At 39.6% G+C, this 18850-nt stretch overlaps 2 protein-coding genes and 1 long non-coding RNA gene across 6 annotated transcripts in view; 1 reads left to right on the plus strand and 2 right to left on the minus strand.

Annotated features, from left to right (window-relative positions):
* Positions 1-528, minus strand: part of pdzd2 (PDZ domain containing 2) — a 59327-nt gene extending 58799 nt beyond the window's left edge. For all 4 annotated transcript variants that reach the window (XM_065963445.1, XM_065963452.1, XM_065963447.1 and 1 more), the window contains exon 1: positions 124-528. The gene's annotated coding sequence lies outside the window, so the exon portion shown is untranslated. The remainder of the gene's footprint in view (positions 1-123) is intronic.
* Positions 529-3701: 3173 nt separating this feature from the next.
* On the minus strand, positions 3702-5388 carry LOC136182690 (uncharacterized). The gene is made up of 2 exons (XR_010668732.1): positions 5264-5388; positions 3702-5101 (listed from the first exon to the last, which is right to left on the minus strand). It is a non-coding gene; the product is annotated as an uncharacterized lncRNA (long non-coding RNA).
* On the plus strand, positions 4626-15105 carry golph3a (golgi phosphoprotein 3a). The gene is made up of 4 exons (XM_020631072.3): positions 4626-5072; positions 7376-7507; positions 9732-9846; positions 12971-15105. The coding sequence occupies exons 1-4, from the start codon at positions 4863-4865 to the stop codon at positions 13393-13395; spliced, it is 882 nt and encodes a 293-aa protein (XP_020486728.2). The 5' UTR covers positions 4626-4862; the 3' UTR covers positions 13396-15105.
* The last annotated feature ends 3745 nt before the right edge of the window (positions 15106-18850 follow it).

Here is an 18850-nt window from a genome sequence, read left to right on the forward strand (position 1 = left end):
TCCACCTCTATCTGCCAACATTATAGGATATTTGATATGAACATAGTCTGTGTAGGCCAATGTAAAGTGACTGTAATTTCATATTCCCAAATGTCATTAAAGTAAAAAGCAGAGCAGACGTACCTCTGAGCTACATGGTCCTGCAGCTCCAAGGCTCCCGATTCCAGGTCAAAACATCAAAATACTCCCATGTTTTCCAGGTTTTTTTAAAATTTGAATTAGATACTGAGGTTAGTTATTCCTCCGACAATCACACATCCACAGTTTATTAAAGCGTCTTAGTGGTTAAATCCGTGCGGGAATGAAGTAGAGCAGAGCTGCAGCCTGGAGAGAGAAAAAAAAGTGTGTCCAGACTTTTAAACTCCATCCAGGAGAAATCCAGCGCAGGGAAACTGATCACAGAAGCGGATAAAGTGTTGATTTACAGTCATTAGTGTGTGTGTGCGTGTGTGTGTGTTTGTCCGCAGGTATCGCGGTCACAGACTTTGTGATGGGCTTTCATTCGGAGTCTGTCTGCGGCCGGAGGGCGGAGCCTACATGTCCACAGTTTGGTGAGGAGGCTATTTTTTGTGTACGACTCCGCCTCCGAACCATCACTTCCTCCCATCCAAGTGGTCTTGTAGCTCCGCCCACATCTAGGATTTCTATCCCCGCCCACGTCCAGGACATGGTGCAACGTTCAGGACCAGTGGGAACTACCGTACTCTAGGTTTTAAAATACCACAGACTGAAATTTAAAGAGACAAAACTACGGAGACACTCAAGTCCCAAATGTTGTAAAAAATAAAATAAAAAAAAGGTATTTTATCTTGTGCACACAACGTACATTTCTGTTTTTCTTAAAAAGGATCCAATTAGTCGGCCTTTCAGAGATATATATCGATCCAAAAAAAATGATTGTCTGCATCAGCATCTAGATGATCAACAGATAATCCCCATTTCCACCAAGCGGTCCAGTTCAGTTCGGTTTGGTATCCATTCATAGGCGTTTCGGGAATGGTACCAAAATAAGGGATCCGTACTGTCCTACTTTTTTGGTACCCTCCTGTTGGGGTGCCAAGGGTACTGATCCAACCTTAAAGAGTCCTTTGTTTACTGTGTCCCTTTCTTCTTTTTGGTTTAACTTAATTAATAGCGGGCTACACTGTGTTTTGCTGCTATGTCACTAATTCAAAGTGGCTATCTCCATCTGGCTTACCCTGCACTTACCAAGTAAGGGTACGGGGTAAGGGCTGTGGAAACGCAAACAAGTTCAGGGTTTACTGTATCAAACTGAACCAAACTGGACCGCTTGGTGGAAACGGGGATAAAGATTCAGTTTTTGTCTAAATCCCCAGAGCCCCATAGAGCATAAAGTGATTTTATTTATTATGTGCGCAGAAGATACTTTTTTTTCAACAAGATAATTATTGTACGCACAATATAATAATGATGTGTGCAGAACATTATTATTTCATTTGTTTAAGGTAATAACTTCCTGCTCTGTGACTCAGGATATGTTGATCTGTGTTTTATGTCACTTGTTACATTGTGCTGCCTGCCTGTTTTGGCAGGACACTCTTGTACATGAGAGTCTAAATCTCATTGAGGCTTTGCTTCTTATTTTCTTCATATGTGGGTTTTGATAGAATGGTTTCATGAGCCACTTCAGTGGACATAAGAAGGTCATCCTGCACAGCGCCACCCGCTGGCCAGCCGTAGTAAGTGTAAGAAAATGTTTTTCAGAATCAGGATGGCCAATACTAGAAAGTCAGAAATGTTGTGAAGCTCAGGAGTATCTTACAAATCCCTCATTTCTAGAAGACACTCCCAGGTGATTTTTTAACATCAACTAACAAGAGCAATATCATTTTAAAGATGTAAATACTGTTTTGATAAAATCATCATTAATAACCTGGCTATATTTCATGAACAATTCATATTAAAATGGAGACTTTGTTGTTCTGGAAAATGTTTGACGTTGAGCCTTTTCTTTTCGGTGAGTCAATTATTTTCAAATATAACTTGCAAGGTTTTATCCCATCAGATTCATTTATTGTGTTTCTATAGAAAAAGCTCAAGTCTAAACTCAAATCTCTCCATCTCAGCGCACATGTGACAAAATGAAACTGTGTATTAAAAGCAGAAATAAATATACATTTTGTCTATGCCTTTAAAAAAAAGAATATTTTTTACGTTACAGTGCTGCATGATGTCACTCATGTGGACAGTTCTGTAACTTCCTCAAAATGATGAATTATTAGTATTATTTTATTATGAATAATAAAAGAAAAACACTTTGCATGTCCACAGAAGTAACAAAAGTATAGAACTGCTCTGTTATTCACTAATTCATGTATGAACGGGTTCATTTCCATCAGGTTATCATTACTTTGTAAATGTTAAAAGCTTTGTCTCAAGAACTCTTCAGTCAGTGCAGATGTACATTTTCATATCCAATTATTTTTCTGTTTGTCTCCATCATTCTGCAGAGATTATGGTGAAGGATGAGTCTGTTGATCAGTAAATATGTGAAACTTCTCTCAAATGAAGAACATTTTTACAGGTGAGATACCTGTAAGTCTTAAATCTGAATCATTGCCAACACAACACAGAGACACAGTGTACTCTTCTCCATGGTATGGATAGTAGTACAGTAGGAGAGTGAACAGAGCTGTCACCTAGTGGACAAAAAGTGAACTCCCACTCTGGATGACTGCACAGATTACATCACAGGACCACATGAAGGATTCTTCCTCTGAAAACAATACAACAATAGAGAGGATATCCTGAACACAACACACTGAAACATCATCGACATGTGAGCCATTTCAAAGTTCGTGTTGTCATTTTTATACTGTAACTTATTACATGAATCAGCATTAAGGTTGTCAAAATGTTCAACACTTTGTCAATACCACTTGTTTTAGAACCATAAAATCTCTGTTATTTCAATGATAGATAAAGTATTGAAAAGTAATGAAGCTTTTAAAAACTAAATCAGAAGACAGTTGTGTGGGAGAAGAATTAATCCATGACAAATTGACTAAACATAAAATGTTTTTGAGCAATTTAGAACATGTGAAGAAGTTTGTTTGCAATTTGTGATATTTAAAAACAACAAATTATCCAATATTGGATGTCTAGGACCTCTGTTTGTGTTGCCATGGTATCCAATCAGGTATCAATTTGGCTAGATTTTTACTAGAATCATATCAAAGTTTAAAACTCTGATATTGTGAATACCTTATCTACTAATTAGTGCCTGTGTTGTTTTAATGTAGCTTTTTTCAGCATTTGTTCTTTATGATCGTACATAAAGTAAATCACGGTTTGTTGAGTTCAATAGTTAAAGACTGTAAAATAGATTCTCAGTCTTTTTTTTAATCTTATAGATTTTGGGTCATGGAGTCCCTGATGATGTAAAGGCCCTGTATCTTACTTTAATGAGAGGATGTTGTCATGAACTGGCATCTGTGTTGACTGTTTACCGCTTGCAAACCCCCCCCCCCCCCCCCCCCAAAAAAAAGAAAACAATTACATTAGGAAATGGTATAAACCTGAACCCCCAAACCTCTGGGAATGTATGGGAATAGTAAAATAACTTTCTCTTTAAGACGTGAAGGAGAAATCTTTGCAAAGACGTGTGAGAAATGGGCCAACGTTGTTTCAGAGGAGGGTGACGCTTTAAGTCTTCTTGTGACACTTTGGACAATAATAGACAATAATAGATAGAAGCTTTATTGTCATTGTATAAAAACACAACAAAACTTTGTTTGCAGGAATCCTGTACAGCAGCGTTTGCAAAATATGTTCACATATATTTACAAATATATTAGTAGTTATGTACATCTGAGTAAATGATGAGTGAGTAGATAATAAACAGTTTGGTGGCTGAATGAAGGTCGAAGTATTTATGTGCAGTGCCAGGGTAAGTGGACAGAGAGAAAAGGATTATTTACAAGAAAATCTATTAAGTACACACACACAAATTCACTTTTTCTAATTCTCATTTTAGGGCAAAGTCAAATCCAGACTCTATCCAAAAGTTATTTTCAATTCAGGAGAGAAAATGTGATTTAAGAGGTGTTTGTGAGTTTATTATTGTACAAACTTGGCAAAAAAAATTAACTGAAATGAGATGTGTTTCAGTTGTTAGGGTTAACTTAAAGAATGATGCCAATATAAAATGCAACCCTGTAATTCACTTTTGATTTAAACAAAAAAAGAAGCTTGGTAAAGCTATTTTTGAGGCTTACAGATGAATGATTTATCTGTTGTTGTTTTTCTTTGTTCTTTGGAAGCTGGTATTGGATAATAATGTAGAATAGGCTTTTTTATAAGCAGTTTACTTCTTTAATACATCTCTGTTGACTTTGTTTTAACTGTCTATATTGTTTAAAATTAGTGTATTATGTTTGATGGCTGAAAAAGAACTACTCATAAATAGGGTATTAGAGAGGTATTCAATACAAAATAGCATAATGCTGATTAAAAGAGCTTCATCATAACAGTGTGGCTGGAGTTTGTGCTTATGAGATGTGCTGATGTGGCAGTAGTCCTGTTCTAAGTTTCTCAGTCTGCAGCATACACAGTCCGTGGTCTCTGCAGGTTATCTCGGCTTCTACCTGCTGGATAAGTTCGGTATCACACTCTCCACACGGCGCCATATTAGACAGACATTATCCAGCGGTACATGGCTGAGGACAGAGCCTAGGAGAAGGAGCAGTAATCCGGGTGACAAGTGAGCACAGCCCTCCGTACTGAACCACACTTTAGGGCACATGCTGTATGGTGTCCGACCTGTAACACGGTAAGACATCCCGGCTGTTCGGTCCGAGGCGGGTTGTTTCCGTCGTTGTTGAGCTGACTCGCCGGCAGACATGACTTCCCTCAATCAGCGGAGCTCAGGCCTGGTGCAGAGGCGGACTGAAGCCTCACGCCTAGCCGCTGACAAGGACCGTCCGTCCGGTCAGGAGGAGGACGAGAACCGGCGGGGAGACGAGCAGGACGACGACGACACCGGAGACTCCAAAGAAACCCGTCTCACCCTAATGGAAGAAGTGCTTCTGCTGGGACTGAAGGACCGAGAGGTGATATCAGAAACAGCCGATTAATAACTCTGTAAATAAAGATAAACAATGACGTTAAAAAAAGCTAACGCTAGCTAGCTCTGTTTGCTTAACAAACATAGCATCCGTGTTAGCTTTAAAGCTAGCGAGCTAACGCAGTAGCTAACAATAATAATGGTCCTTTATCTTCATATTATGGACAGATATTTTACATTTAATCAGCAGTGAATGTCGGGTACTTAGCCCATGTTTGGTCTGGTAACGGATAGTTGTCGTTGTGTTAATCATTAGAGGAGAAAAGTAGCTGAACTCGTAAAATAATCACACAGATGTTAATGATCTGTAGCCGTCTGTAGGTTAAATACAGGTTTACAGGAACGATGAAGAATGACGGGCTGTAACTTACTGACAGGGTTACAATAAGTCCTTATAGGCTAAAATGATTATATTTATACATGTATTGTGTTTTACTTGTCAAACCAACTAAAACTAATTCCCATTATTTTGAAAGAGAGTCAGAAGTACACACATACATTACTTTAAATCTCAAATTACTAAACCATCCTGAAGGTTTATCCAAGCTCCAGAAGAAAAACTCAGTATTTTAATTATACATTTATTATATGCATTCTTCATTTTTAAATATTAAATGTAAAAATGATTTATTCTAATTGTCTTTAACATCATATACTGATAGTTCAGGTTGTTTTGGAGATAAAGATTGTATGCTCACTTATTAAATACTAAAATAGTCTTTTGATGTTTTTTACTCAGACTAAACTGAACATTTCACCAGTGCAATGTGCGATGCATACATCCAAATCTTTCACCCTAAATTTAACTGCACTGATTCTTGACCACTAAGATGTGGGTACTATGAATTGCACAAAAAACAATGGCATAGTTGTTTGTATGTTGTTGTTTTTATGCAATTTTGACAGTGTGTAGGAGTGCAGTTTTCATTTTTGGGTAATACGAAACAAAATATGACCCAATATCGGGTGTCTAGTATTTGTATTTGTTGCCATGGTATCAAAGTAGGTCTCAGTATCACTTACACAAGAATCTTATCGCGGTCTGAAATTCTGGTATTGTTACAACTCTATTCAATTGTTCAACTCGAGACTAAGACCAAAATGTGACTCCTTGTTTAGTCTTCTATTACTTATGGTTTCTTCCCATAATTGTATTTAATATGCATGCGCATAAAGTTGGTTTCTACAAGACATCTTATCACAATTTTACCTTGACCTTCAACATCCAAAGTAGGATGAAACTTATGATATTTTATAAAACATTTTTCAGCATGTGTTCTGTACAGACAGGTGTGGGTTTCTCCTGTTGACCTCCGACTTCTCTCTGTTATTGTTAGATAGTTATAGCCTTAATGAAAGAGTACCGATGCGCCCAGGTACTCATAACTGGCTTTTATTTTTACACATTGATTCTCTGTGGAAGTAATAAGGCATTGGTGACAGGAAATCTATTGTGTAAACACATGTTAGATTCAGCATTTATTCATGATGTTAAAGAATGAAATAAAAACATGTCTCAATCATCCCTGATGGACTTCTCTTAATCGAGCTGCAAGTGTAGCTCGACCTGCGGACTGACTCAGTGAGGTGATGAGACACCGTTTGATCTGAGCCAGGATAGATTAATTATCCATGTTAAGTTTAATTAAATAACTTGATAGCTATCACTTAATTTCCAAACTGACAGATTGCACAGCTAGGTGTTATATAAACGTCAAAGCTGGATGTTAAAGTGTGGACCGACAGTGTGGTGTGCTCCTGTCCTTTTCCCTGCATCAGTGGTAGACTAGGTGGTTTGACTAAATATATAGTATATATTATATTATTTTATATATATATATATATATATATATATATATATATATATATATATATATATATATATATATATATATATTCAATCCGCATACATCTATAAGAGCACACACACACACACACACACACAAAAGCACACACACATATTTATGTGTGTGTGATACACGCATGGACGCACACACTTTACAAAAGTTGTAAGACTGTAGTGTCAGCTGAAATGTTTGAACCAGTGAGAACTCATTTGATGCCAAGTTTTTCTAGTGGATTCAAATATTTGTGCCTGAAAGTACCTGTAAGTTTGATTTCTATTGACCTGTTTGATTTAAGTTGATTCCTCGGGCCTCACTTGAGTTCTCCTTGTTTCCTCGTTTTTTGCATTCTTGGTCCAGTGAGATCTCTTGTTAGCAAATCCTGATCTTCAGTGCCAACTGTTTTTGAAAAACCAGTGTTGTGATGTGTGTTTCCATGCTGTAGGGTTACACCTCCTTCTGGAACGACTGCATTTCCTCCGGGCTGCGCGGCTGCATGCTGATTGAACTGGCCCTGAGAGGACGCCTGCAGCTGGAGGCCTGTGGCATGAGGAGGAAAGGTCTGCTGGCTAGGAAGGTGGGACACATCTCTCTGATTTTACTGCATTAATAATTATTTTGTTTTTCCTTTCTTACCTTCTTTTCTCTTCTTGTTTTTTGCCATTTCCCTTTTATAAAATTCTGAATTTTTTAAGCTAGCCAGACTCTGTCAAATAAAACGACAATTTAACCTCACAACACAAAAGTGTCTGGTTCACGGCTGCTTGTTTGTTGTTGTTTTGTGTCTTTGAGGCTTTAAATGGTCAGTTTGTATACAACACTATTTGTGATAGACATAAAAACAAACAACACTTAAGCCAGCAGTGGACCAGCAGCTACTCTATTCTGTGAGGTCAACTTCTTGTTTTTATCAAGGTAGTCTGGTATGTTTGTAAAGAGTGATGTAACTGCTGTTTATGGTTAAAAATCATCTTTCTCTTTAACGAAAAGGTCTATCTCTGTTGTGGTCGTCTCTCTTATGTTGTCAGACACTGAGACTAACAATGTAACCGCCTTTCTTAACAGCACACTAGCGCCTGATATCGCGCAGCAACGGTCACCGTGGTCCACACCGTTTAAAGAGTCCATATTCTGCCCTTTTTGGGGTTCATATATTTAATCTATGTTCCTACTTTTGTACGTTCACAATAGCGAAAGTCCGAAAAAAGTGTCTGTTTTCATGTACTGCTCCTCCTTGCTCCCTCTCCGCTCTGAGTCCGTCAGCTACACTCTGCTGTGCCCAAACTGTTAGACCCCACGTGGGCCAAGTCTGCTCTGATTGGTCTGCTGATCCGCTCTGTCGTTATTGGTCAGTTGCTCAGCACGCGTCTTGGAAATTTAAACATGAGCTGCTGGGCTTGCCGCAACGAGCCAATGGGCTTAGATCAGTGATCTCACACTGACAATGACGTCGGACTGACAATTTTTTTTCGAGGGGGGCTAGAACCGAGTGTTACATGCAGCTAATGCTACAGCTAACAGGAGGACGTAGGAGAAGCCGTGTTTCCATGGACTTTGAATTTTTGCACATGATGTGCCTAAACATGTACAGGACACTTGGAAAACACACTAAAGGGCATATAAAACCAGACAAAGCATAATATGGGACCTTTAATATTCATTTTTCTACTCTATGAATTTCGCTTCCCAATGCAAACAGAATGCCATTTGTTGCTCTTGTTTGAATGTGGAGCAACTGAAGTGTGGTGCTTTGTGTTGACGAGCCTTTGGCGGCACTGAGCCGATTAAAGTTTTTCTCTGTTGTTAACAAAAGTTAAAGCACAACACAAAAATCACCGATGTGGATATTATGAGTGCACCACTATCTCCACTTAAAACAAACTAACAAGCTCTGCTAAGTGAGAAAAGAAAGAAAATCACAAAAGTTTTCCTGTAGGACTCTCCCAGTGCCTTGTTGGGTCCCCTTGTTCCTCGTCCATGTCTTTGCAGGCAACAGGAACGCAAATATATAGATAACGGGTGTTGTTGTAATGTAAAGTTATTATCTCAGCAAACTATTAACAAACTCTGTTCACCCCATATCTTGACTGGTACATAATCCTTCATCCTAACATGCTTCATTAAGGTGCAGAGTGAAATGAGGGGGTTAGCTTTTGGAGAAAGTGGTGTTGGATTTATTTTCATTAAGGTAATAAAAACAGCAGAATCCAATGAATAACAGGTTATCCATTTAAATCAAGCAAAAGAAGCAAAAACATTCCTGGTTGCAGCTTCCTCAGTAAGATGACGTCTGATGTTGTCGGGTTCTCATCTTACTACTTTTTGCACCTGTAATTAGTATATTCATAAGCATAAGTGAAAACATCACAAATAAAATCTTTTAAAATGTGTCTGAGATGGATATTTTGGTGGATCCTCAAAGGAGGAATGTCTCGAGCTTCCATAAAGAGGTGAAAACATGTTTTTTGGGAGCGGTGTATTATTGAACTGTGTTTTTTTTTTTTTTACATAGTTTTCACAGTTTAGGGTTTGACTGTTTCTTATGTAATAACGTCATCTTGTTGTGCCCTGTTTTTCTGCTGTGGTTTCTTTTGGAATCCGACTAAAAAAATGAGTCCTAAAAGCTGTTAATCTCGGTGAAACGAAAAAGTAATGTATTAAATGTGAAGCCTACAGTTTTCAACAAGCTGTCAATGGTTTCAACTCCTGATATGAATGTAAGTGAGCGATGTGATGGGTGAAAAGAAAGCAGTTATTTTTCGAACCCCTGTAACTTTGTTTCTTCTGGATTGAACCCGCAGGTGATCTGTAAGTCCGACGCTCCGACAGGGGACGTCCTCTTGGATGAAGCTCTGAAACACATCAAAGACACACAGCCTCCAGAGACGGTGCAGAGCTGGATCGAACTTCTCAGCGGTGAGTTCATTGTTTTCATCGTGCCATAGACGCACAGCGGTTTTATCTTTGCAGATCTGTGAAGGAAACTGACCCAAACCAAAAGCTGTTTTAACCAAACAAAACTTTAAAGTAAACATCACGTGTCTTTATTTAACACAACTTTAAACTGAGTATCACGTGTCGCTAAAATAAATCTCATCCCAAAACCTCCTGTGAAGCAGCAGCTGATGTGATGATGTTTCAGGATACTATGATTTTGAACTCTGCAGACCCACCAGGCTTTTGGATTCTGTGTCAGTGTGTCACAACTTTACAGACAACAACGAAATATCTGGAATTTATAGCTTCAATTAAGATAACAGTGCATTAAAAACATGTTGGACTCATTCAATTTTGTATTTCCCCTGAATAGGAAAATAGATTTTAGTCATATATATATCCATGATGTGAGGAAAGCTGTGATGTGTGATTAAAATTGTGATGACGGTCTGATGTGCTACATAAACGATTGCTGCCTCACCAAACATTTTCTATGTTAACTAGCTGTCGTTAGTTTCATTGTTTGACAAGTCGTTGCTTGTTTATGACATTAATTCAATGTTTAACAGTGATGGGATTCTTGTGTGTGCATAAATAAACCAAAGGAAATCCATTGAGTAGTACTAAACTACATATAAACTATACATAGGTGACTTGTGAACAGCTACAGCTATAGAAATTCACCAGCTGGGCGGAAACAGAAAACTTCTAAAGTTCACGTGTTGGTAAAAGTATTCAAGTATTTATCATTGTTTGAAATTGTGCCTGATGAATGCTCAAAGAGAATAGAGAGAAAAAGACCAAAAAGAGGACTGAAACTAGACCAAAACTATAAAATGCTGCAGTAAATATCCAAATTGGTGCATTTAAACAAAAAAAATATTTCTGGATGAGACCCCCATAACCCCTCTTATCTGATTTTGACAACTATTAAATGGCAACTAATTAACTACTGTATTTTCCGCACTATAAGGCGCACCGGATTATAAGGCGCACCTTCAATGAATGGCCTATTTTAGAACTGTTTTCATATATAGGGCGCACCGGATTATAAGGCGCATAGAATAGAACGTGTTTACAACTGAACAAGGCTGGGAGATATTGTGAATATATAAATATAAATACGTATAAAACGTAACGTATAAAACTACAAAAACAAAAGTACATAAGACGATTTCCCCAAATAATAAATTATTTCTTTAACGTTTCTCTTAACTCTCAAAACGTAGTTTTATACGTAGTGCATTCACAATAACTCAACGTTGTTCAAACGTTAATGTGCATATTCACAATATCTCCCAGCCTTGTTCAATTGTAAACACGTAAAAGAAACACAGTCTGATACCGCTAATTCAAACGTTAGTGCAGGGGTGCCCAAACAGTCGATCGCGATCAACAGGTAGATCGCTGACTGATTCTCAGTCGATCGCGAGATGTTTAGTCAATATAAAATACAATTGTAAAATAGAAAAGTGATTTCAATTTCATCTCATTGCACTGTTTCCCACACACGATACCTGTGTTGGGAGCCCAAGTATACTTCCGACCTGTGTGTATTTAATTTTTCATTTATTCATGAAATTGCTGCGTGCATGAGAGAGCGAGAGAGCGAGCGAGAGAGCGAGCGGGGGAGCGAGAGAGAGAGAGCGCGCGCAAGAGAGAGAGTGCAGGCATGCGCAAGGACGTGCAGGTAAAACCGGGGGGGGGTAAATGTTTTACCAAAAAGTCATATATAGAAACTATGCTACGAGTATTAAGCGCATTTGATGAAGCTACAGCTACTTTTCTCTGCTCCTCTCTGCTGTCATGACTGTGAGCATCGCGGGGGACGAGACACACCAACAAACAGCGCGCACACACACACACACACACACACACACACACACACACACACACACACACACACACACACACACACACACACACACTTACTTGCACTGGAGCGCCAGCCACCACGCGAACCTTTTTACTTTTTACTTTTAGTGCTACAGCACACAGTTGATCCGTGATCCGTACAGACCGAGGTGGGAACACACGTGACCCGGTCAAACAGTCGGTTGGACTTTACTCCGTTCACTCTCACCGTGTCTGCAGCTAAGGAATTCTTCTTCTTCAGTGTCCGAATTGAACAGTTGGGCGAGTACGGCATCCAACATGCCCGGCTCCCTCTCGTCATTATCCGAGTCAGTGTCGCTGAGCGCCGTGTACAACCAGTATGGATCAACCAATTAACCAATTGATCCATATATAAGGCGCTCCGGATTATAAGGCGCACTGTCGTTTTTTGAGAAAATTAAAGGCTTTTAAGTGCGCCTTATAGTGCGGAAAATACGGTACTTAATGTAGAGGTGAAACAGATCACAGCTGATCTGTTTGGATCACCCCTCCAACAGATCGGGCTCCTATTTTGTGTTTTATACAAGTTTTTATCACACCGTTTCATCTGATTGTTTCTGTATTTATCATGCAGAGATCAGCTGGTTGGTATGGGTTACAACAATCAGAAACATATTGTTAGTAACGTTACAGCCTGCTGTAAACGTAGACAAACAGACTCTGTTACAAAGCCCCCTGCGCTCCACAAACAGAAACAGTCCATAAATGCACACTTTGATGTTTTGTCTGACTTGCACACCGTAGGCTGCAGGTTCATAATTTTCTTAAATGACCGGTGTGTGTATTTTACACGTTCAACATTGTCAAAGCTTATATGAGACAAAAAACGTGTTTCTGTCATTTTTAAAGCAAGCTTGTATTGAGAGATGTTAAAAATAAGAAAGCTGCTCTGTTTGAGATTAATTTTGTTTATGACCAAGCAGCGTCAGAATCATTTAATCTGCCGGATTACTGTCACATGTTTGCAAGAGACATGAGAGAGACCATGTCTGAGTGAGTGACTCCAAAGAAGCAAAGACCTTTCTTGTGAATGCTTTATTTCAAAATCAAATAGAAACTCACCTTTTGTCTATTCAGCAAGCTAAGGGAAGAGTGACACACTCTCCTCACTCTGACTGTTGTCTTTGTCACATCTTTAAATCATCTTTCACATCACGTCACCTTTGAGTGACATCATTAACCGTCTTTGGTGTTATCTTGTTTTCAGGAGAGACGTGGAACCCTCTGAAGCTTCACTACCAGCTGAGGAACGTACGCGAGCGTCTTGCAAAGAACCTGGTGGAAAAAGGCGTCCTCACCACCGAGAAGCAGAACTTCCTGCTCTTCGACATGACCACACATCCTCTGACCAACAACAACATCAAGCAGCGGCTTATCAAGAGGGTCCAGGAGGTCGTGCTGGACAAGTGGGTGAATGATCCCAATCGGATAGACAAGCGTCTGCTGGCACTCATCTTCCTGGCCCATTCCTCGGACGTGCTGGAGAACGCCTTCGCCCCGCTGCTAGACGACCAGTATGACCTCGCCATGAAGAGAGTGAGACTGCTGCTGGAGCTGGAGCCAGAGGGCGAGAGCATGAAGACCAACGCCAATGAGCTGCTTTGGGCCGTGGTGGCCGCCTTCACTAAATGAGGCTGATACTCGGATTAAAGACAGCAGTTTGATATTAAAGTGGCATTGAACGCTGGGGAGTGACTTAAACTCCGACATGGTGATTTGAACGAAAACAGTTCACCTTGTCTGGATTCTTGGAATGGGCTACCCTCCTTTCTCTTTTTCTTTTCTTACCCCATAAACTATTGCTCCTCCGCCCTGCGTCGCCCCGAAATGTAAATTCTGAGTTCACTTTTGCTAAAAAATAACAACTCTCATGGATCTTTAATGGAGCAGACCATGATAATTTAACTGAGGCTGAAATCAAGATGTCGATTCATATCCTCTTTTCTTTTCTGTCGCTTTATCTTTGTTTTCTCAGAGGTACTGTTTGTAGGAGAACACACCTGTGAAGGTACACATCCACGTTCAGGTTCAGGTTCAGGAAGGTTGTCTGTAGATCTTTGACGGTCTTTGTGTTTTTCTTCTACCGAATCCGATTTAAATGACTGAAGAAAAACATAATGTGGTGGATCTAAAAGCCTGGGTTCACTACATAACACCGAGTGTGTGAAAACATAATTGATTTATTTTACAAACCTGTTAATCTAGAGACACGAGGGCTGTAGACTGGCCAGGGGGAGGGGCTCACCCCGGACATGACGCCTGTTAAACAAGGCTGACACACTGGGGCGCAAAGTCCGCTCCAACTGACCCTGCATGTGCTTGGACCATCGCAGGCAGAGAATCCAGACTCATCACAGGGACGCCCCCCCTGCTGGATCTGAACTGAGGATTTTCTGGCTGTGAGGAGAGGGCGCTGACAGCAGAAAACCATCTCTCCTAGCTTGAAGTTCTGTGGGACCCGATTCATTTGTCACCAGGACGATAAGTGAAGATGTGAATCAAAGCTAGCAGAACCCAAAGTTTGGGGAAGATGATGTGCTGATTTTTATGACATCGGTTACAAAAGGTGTGTTCAGACCAAAAGTAAGTTGTTTTTTTTGTAGACCGCTGTAAAACAAAAAGTCAATGAAAAGTTTTGAAACCCACAAATGTATGTGACGCTGTTTTATGAAACAATGCCCTGATGTTGCTTCAGAGATGCTTGATCCAAATTCCATTTAAAAACTGAGCATTTAAAACTCGTTTGCTTATTGTGGTGCAGTCAGACGGGAAAAATCATGAATTGAGACTTTATACATTTTCTCAAAATGATTTAGTTACTTAAGCATCTTTTCAGCCTGTTCATTGTAATTAAATCAGAATAAAATCTGTTCATTTTGGGTTCATAGACAGAAGAACAGGAGCTTATCGGCTGAACCGGTTGCTGGTGTACATCGGATAAATCCTGGTACTGATCCTAGCTTACAGGTCCTCGAACTGGGACCTGGCCAGCCTCAAGTAGCTGCAAGAAGCAGGAATGTTCACCCAGACACAGTTCATGGAGGAGGAGGGAGATGAACTCCGTTGAGAGAGAGAGAGAGAGAGAGAGAGAGAACAGGTGATGATAGACAGACTGGAATTTAACAATATTATTTACACAGGTATTGCTTTTGGTCTGAACACACCTTCCACACCAAGTCAAATCTGTTTCAGAGTTTTGAAAACCTTTAAAGTAAAAAGAGAAAATGAACGTCACAGTTTTGTTTCTGACATTGTGTAAAAAACAGTCACAGAATAATTCCGTCTTGTGAATTCTGCGAACACGTGAAGGGTTGATGAAACACCAGATATGATGAAAACACATCTTGATGTATTTTATGGTCATTATTTTGTTTGGGTAATGATACATGATCTTTGGTAGAGGACTAAGACTGGGAGTATATTTAACCTGGAAGCACTTCAAAAATGTGTGCATGTCTAAACATTAACCAGGTTACATTCAGGTGCACGTGACTTTATTTGTACCTGTAGTTAGATTTGTTTTGCAGCCGGTGAGATAGAGACATTAATTATGTAGGACAGTTTAAAAAAACAGATGCAACAGGAGACAAAAAACTAAAGAGGAGAGAATACTTTCAAACGGACTGAAACATGATTCAAATAAATTCAGGATAATTCAGTTCGCTAGCTGGTGAAAGCAAACAAATCCTAGTCCGGGTTTAATGTGATTCTCCAGACACATTTAAAGACGTGTCATTTATAGGAAACAAACATAAGGAAGGTAGACCCAGTCACTGGCTGGCATTTAAGGGTTTGTTACATGAAAAACTACAAAATAGTTTCCACTTGAATTAAGAGATTTTAAAATAACATCATCTGAGGGTTATAGGAGCATAATGCGATCATGAGGATCTTTTAATTTTTCTTCTTTTCCTTGCTTGACTTTATTTGGACTAAAAACGTTTAATTCTCTGCACACATTAAGTTCAATGTTATGTAAAGTGTTCTCCAGTACAGGCAGAGGTTTGGATTTGTAAAACGGACTGGAGCCAGATAGACTGCTTCCATGGCTCCCTCACTTACGAAAACAGGTCTTTAAATCCACTAGTGAAGAAGACCCGATCAACTAGCGAGATGTCATCTGAATGGTTGCACTGGTGTGTTTTTACCTGCACCATTGTTAACAGAGCTGCAGGATCAGCAGCATGGCAGGCTGTAAACTTTACACACTGAGTCTTTAAATGAACCCTCAGTCTTAGAGGTTTTATCTTCTCCAAAACCAACATTTGTGTGATGTCCACACTGAACCCTACATGAAGACCAGATAGTCTGTAACCTAAGTTGTGTCACAGTTTGGGAACTACAGAGATGCAAGGCTGATCTTAATTAGCAGGGCGTGACGTCCAAACTAACCAAAATATTGTGGCAGAAATTACTTAATGTGGCCAATCAGTGAAAAGCATTTTTCTTAAAGCAGGGTTTTTTTGTGTGTTTCTTCTCGTGTCTCATTGTCTCTGAACATTAACTAAAGGCTTAAAATAACTTTTGTTAACTGACCTTAATCCATTAACAGAAACTTAAATGTTAAATATAAAAAAGCATTACAATTAGGTGATAACTAAAGCCTACAACCTTTATCTACAACTGGAGCCAAATAACAGTGACATCTAGTGGTTAAATCATGAATTACAACATAAACTAATTTAGCAGTACTCTGTTATTGGACAGATGAAATCCTCTCTGCTCATTGAGAACTAAAGCAGGAATAAAATCATCAGTCATGATACATTTCTGAGGGATGTAATCTGTCAATGGAACACACTGCTGACAGTAAACAGCCGATAAAACCCTTCCAACCCATCCAAAATGATCACACCTTTTACAAACCATCACCATGACAACCATATTGACTATCTCAGCTGGTGCAACATCTTAAATTTCATTGGAGCATAACCTCTGTCCTAAATTTGAAATGACGTTCTCACTAGGCTTCGTTTGAACTTCTACACGGTTGGTGCTTCCCGGCGTAATGAAACGGTAAAGACGCTGACTGAAGCAGGGTCACCAGCTGACTAAAAATCATTAAGGTAAAATATCTACTCAGTCATCAGCGATGTGGCTTCAAACTGTGACAAAAGGAGTCGACTGGAATATTTTTGTGATGTCCATCTGATCATAAGGGTTTTTAAAAAAGTTAACAAACTTGTGTCTTGCAGGCAGAGAACTCTAATGACTTCTGTCATCAAACACAGCTAGCTCTCATTATGTCATTAATAAACCAAACAGATTCAGAGCACTTTGAGGATATATTACAAACAATGTTCATGTAGCTAGGCTAACAGTTTCCCTCTGCTTCCAGTCTTTATGCTAAGCTAGGCTAAACATATTCAGGACCTGTCCCTGTATTGGACACACAGATCTGAAGTAGATTTTAATTTGGACGAAAAAATGTCCCAAAGTGTCCGAGATGCTTTTTTGTTCACTCGTATTAATCATGAAATGTATATACTCCAATAAATCTGATTCAAACAGATTTAAAGTCTGATCAGAGGAATGAACCCAGCTCACATTTCACACGTTTGTCTATTTGAGGGTGTTTTTGTATCAGATTCACTGTCAGCTTCTTTAAATGGACCATGTTTCAGCTGCTCTGTCTCTTATTTAACGAAGCCTTTATCACACTGCTCTTAATTTCAGATTGCCTCGACTGATTTCCGGATGATTCACTTCTTCTGTTAGCTTCATTTTTTCTGCTGTTCATTCCCCTCTGTTTGTTAAACCTGTTTTCTTTTTCTTCTGTTTACATCACTGATGTTGTTGCAGACGTTGATTTTCCTCCTCTGGTCGTGTATGTAGCAGCGAGACGATGGGACGATGAGTCGGGAAGACGAGGTGACCTTCATCCCGTCAGACTGCAGGGTGAACATGAGAAATTATATATGTGTTGTCTAAATAAAGGGACCTGTCGTCTGTGGGCGTTCTTTAACCCTCAAAATAAACCAAGAGCTTGGAAGTGCCTAATCCTACTCCTGATTTTAATTTGTTTTTGATTATTCCAATGAGAGGACTCCGGTTTAGCTCATACATGTCGATAGATTCAAACTCATCCTGCTCAAGAGTTCCTAGGGACATTTTATGCCACTCAGTTTTTTTATTTTCAAGCCATCTTGGCTGTGTTAATTCAATATAGCTCACAATTGCCAGAGGATATTCATTTTTAATTAAATATTTTTAGAATTGTCATCTCAGTTCCTTAAATTAGCCTAACATGGCTAAACAAAAACCACGTTATTTGTTGGACAAAACGTGCTCCATTGAAAAACCATGGACAATGGCATTTTTGATCCCACATATTCATTTTAACAAACTTGTGCATTCCTTTATGTTAAGATTGCATGGACTGATGGCTTTCAATTTGTAACATTTACATTTGTCCACCAGATGGCGCCACTTTTCCAAATTCAAAGCATGCAGCAAAATGTCAACCTTTTCACTGGTTTCTTCAAGGGTGCCTTGCTACTGAAATGAGAAGTGTGTGTCACTATTGATGTTGGATAATTGTGTGTTTGTGTGTGTGTCATTGTGTGCATGCGTGCGTATGTGTGTGTTTTTTAACTTATTGGTTATAAGTACGAGTAGTAGTGCGGGAGTAGTCATTTTGAAGATGGCAATTTCAGCACACAGGAGGCTCTTGAACAGATCATGCACTCTGAGTCCGAGGATGTCTCCTCATCCTCCTCCGAGGTCTCTGAGGCTGAAACGGAGGAGGCCTCAGAAGATAATTTGGTCTCCCACTTCCAGTGCGACACTCCGCTACATCCCTGTAGCCAGAGGTTCGATCCCAGGACTGACACACTATGCTGCTGCCCGAAACACTGACCCGACGTCCAGTTTTGCTCTGATGCTGACGGACGAAATCCTGCAGCATATTGTGGCCATGACCAACCTGCATGGGAGACGCTCAGTCCCAGACTGGAAAGATTAGGACACAGACAAACTGCAGGCTTATGTGTGTGAAATTCAAGAAACAAGCCTGAACTTCCCCCTGATTTGCTCCAGGCAAGAGGAAGAGCGGTCTTCTCCTCCACCTTCACTTTCACAAAGACCC

Source organism: Labrus bergylta, chromosome 2 (genome assembly GCF_963930695.1).
Source record: "Labrus bergylta chromosome 2, fLabBer1.1, whole genome shotgun sequence".
NCBI classification, from domain to species: domain Eukaryota; kingdom Metazoa; phylum Chordata; class Actinopteri; order Labriformes; family Labridae; genus Labrus; species Labrus bergylta.